This window comes from Nothoprocta perdicaria, unplaced genomic scaffold, assembly GCF_003342845.1.
Source record: "Nothoprocta perdicaria isolate Ctin4 unplaced genomic scaffold, notPer1 scaffold_1150, whole genome shotgun sequence".
NCBI lineage: Eukaryota > Metazoa > Chordata > Aves > Tinamiformes > Tinamidae > Nothoprocta > Nothoprocta perdicaria.
Genome location: NW_020454262.1, coordinates 1 through 2,582, shown reverse-complemented (window position 1 = coordinate 2,582; position 2,582 = coordinate 1). Strand labels below are relative to the sequence as shown.

Below are 2,582 nucleotides of genomic sequence, written 5' to 3'. Positions count from 1 at the left end.
ACCCATCCCACCCCATGCCACCCATGCCGCTGCATCCCGCCGCATGCCGCTGCATCCCCCGCATGCCGCCGCATGCGGCCGCGTCCCGCTGCGCAGGTGGAGGTGCTGGACGGCCCCGACGAGAACGGCGAGATGTTCATGCGGCCCGGCAAGATCTCGGACGCCTTCCCCAAGCCCTACCCCAACGCGGAGGCGGCGCGCGCCGCCAACAACGGCGCGCTGCCGCCCGACCTCAGCTACATCGTCAACGCGCGGTGAGCGCGCTGCGGCAGCGCGGCGCATGGGGCGGGTGGTGCAGTGCACTGCGGTGCAGTGTGGTGTGATGCAGCATGGTGCAGCACGGTGCATGGGGCAGGTGCTGCAGTGCACCGTGGTGCAGCATGGTGCATGGGGCGGGTGGTGCAATGCAGTGCGGTGCAGCACGGTGCAGCACGGTGCATGGGGTGGGTGGTGCAGTGCACCATGGTGCAGCATGATGCAGTGTGGTACGGTGCAGCACGGTGCAGCACGGTGCATGGGGCGGGTGGTGCACTGCACCGTGTTGCAGCATGGTGCAGTGTAGAGCGGTGCAGCGCGGTGCACGGGGTGGGTGCTGCAGTGCACCATGGTGCAGTGTGTTGCGGTGCAGCGCAGCGCAGCACGGTGCATGAAGCAGGTGGTGCACTGCACCTTGTTGCGGCATGGTGCAGTGTGGTGCGGTGCAATATGGTGCATGGGGCGGGTGGTGCAGTGCAGCGTGGTGCAGCGCAGTGCACGGGGTGAGTGCTGTAGTGCACCATGGTGCAGCAGGGTGCAGTGTGGTGCGGTGCAGTGCAGTGCACGGGGTGGGTGCTGTAGTGCAGCAGGGTGCAGCAGGGTGCATGGGGTGGGTGGTGCAGAGCACCGTAGTGCAGCATGGTGCAGTGTGGTGCAGTGCAGCACAGTGCATGCGGTGGGTGGTGCAGTGCAGGGTGGTGCTGCATGGTGCAGTGTAGTGCAGTGCACCACGGTGCAGCGCAGCGCAGCGCAGCGCGGTGCAGCGCCAACAACAGCGCGCTGCCGCCCGACCTCAGCTACATCGTCAATGCACGGTGCATGCCGTGCGCTGCAGCACGGTGCAGGTGCTGGATGCTCCATGCAGCGGGTGGGGCGGTGCAGGCGGCAGGCAGCGCAGTGCAGCACAGTGCAGACAGCGGCTGGTGCAGTGCAGTGTGGTGCAGGCGGCAGGCAGCGCGGTGCAGCGCGGCACAGCGCGGTGCAGGCGGCGGGTGGTGCAGTGCAGCAGTGCCCGCAGTGCTGCCCCAAGGGGTGGGCGCTGCATCAGGGCGGGCAGCAGCAGTGCATGGTGGTGGATGACACGCTCCCCATGCGCTCGGTGCATTGCAGTGCTGATAGTGCACTCTCTGCACGACGTTGCATTGCAGCACAGTGCATTGCAGCGGGTGGTGCAGCGCGGTGTATTGCAGCAGGCAGTGCAGTGTAGTGCAGTGCAGTGGGTGGTGCGTTGCAGCAAGTGGTGCAGTGCAGTGCACTGCAGTGCAGCAGACAGTACATGGCCGCAAGTGGTGCATTGCAGCGGACAGTGCATTGCAGTGGGTGGTGCGTTGCTGGAGGTGGTGCAGTGCAGCGCAGTGCATTGCAGCGGGCGGTGCTTTGCAGCAGGCAGTGCAGCATGGTGCATTGAGGCAGGTGGTGCGGCATGGTGCATTGCAGCAGCCAGTGCATTGCAGCAGGGTGCATTGCAGCGGGGCGTGCATTGCAGCGGGCGGTGCATTGCAACGGGCAGTGCATTGCAGCAGACAGTACAGCACAGTGGATTGCAGCAGACAGTGCATTGCATCAGGGAGTGCAGCGCATTGCATCAGATAACACCGTAGTGCATTGTAGCAGGCAGTGCCTTGTAGCAGACAGTGCAGCGCAGTGCATTGCATTGCAGCAGGCAGTGCATTGCAGCAGGCGGTGCAGCACAGCGTGGTGCATTACAGCAGGCTGTGCAGCATGGTGCGTTGCAGCAGACAGCTCATTGCAGCAGGCGGTGCAGCGTAGTGCATTGCAGCAGACAGTATATTGCAATGGAGAGTGCATTACAGCTGATAGTGCATTGCAGTGAGCGGTGCAGTGTGGCGCATTGCAGCGGGCATTGTACTGCACCAGGTGGTGCCTTGCAGAGAGTGGTGCAGCACAATGCATTGCAGTGGGTGCAGCAGGCAGTGCATTGCAGCGGGCAGTGCAGTACGGTGCAGTGCACTGCAGCATGCTGCACTGCAGCGCGTGGTGCATTGCTGCGGTGCTCCCCGCAGGCACGGCCGCGAGGACTACGTGTTCTCGCAGCACAGCGCGGTGCATTGCAGCGCGGTGCATCGCAGCATGCTGCATTGCAGCAGCCGGTGCATTGCGGCGCTCCCCGCAGGCACGGCGGCGAGGACTACGTGTTCTCGCAGCACAGCGCGGTGCATTGCAGCAGGCGGTGCAGCGCGGTGCATTGCTGCGCGCGGTGCATTGCAGCATGCTGCATTGCAGCAGCCGGTGCATTGCGGCACGCTCCCCGCAGGCACGGCGGCGAGGACTACGTGTTCTCGCAGTGCAGCGCGGTGCATTGCAGC

The 2,582-nt window shown here is 64.9% G+C and overlaps 1 protein-coding gene across 1 annotated transcript in view; it reads left to right on the top strand.

Moving 5' to 3' along the window:
• The window catches only part of LOC112959426 (cytochrome c1, heme protein, mitochondrial), a gene marked incomplete at its 3' end in the record, with an annotated part of 5,365 nt that extends 2,919 nt beyond the window's left edge, over nucleotides 1–2,446 (top strand). Inside the window, exons 2-3 of the mRNA XM_026053443.1 lie at nucleotides 97–254; nucleotides 2,390–2,446. Coding sequence (XP_025909228.1) covers nucleotides 97–254; nucleotides 2,390–2,446 — 215 coding nt within the window. The remainder of the gene's footprint in view (nucleotides 1–96; nucleotides 255–2,389) is intronic.
• Nucleotides 2,447–2,582: the final 136 nt, after the last annotated feature.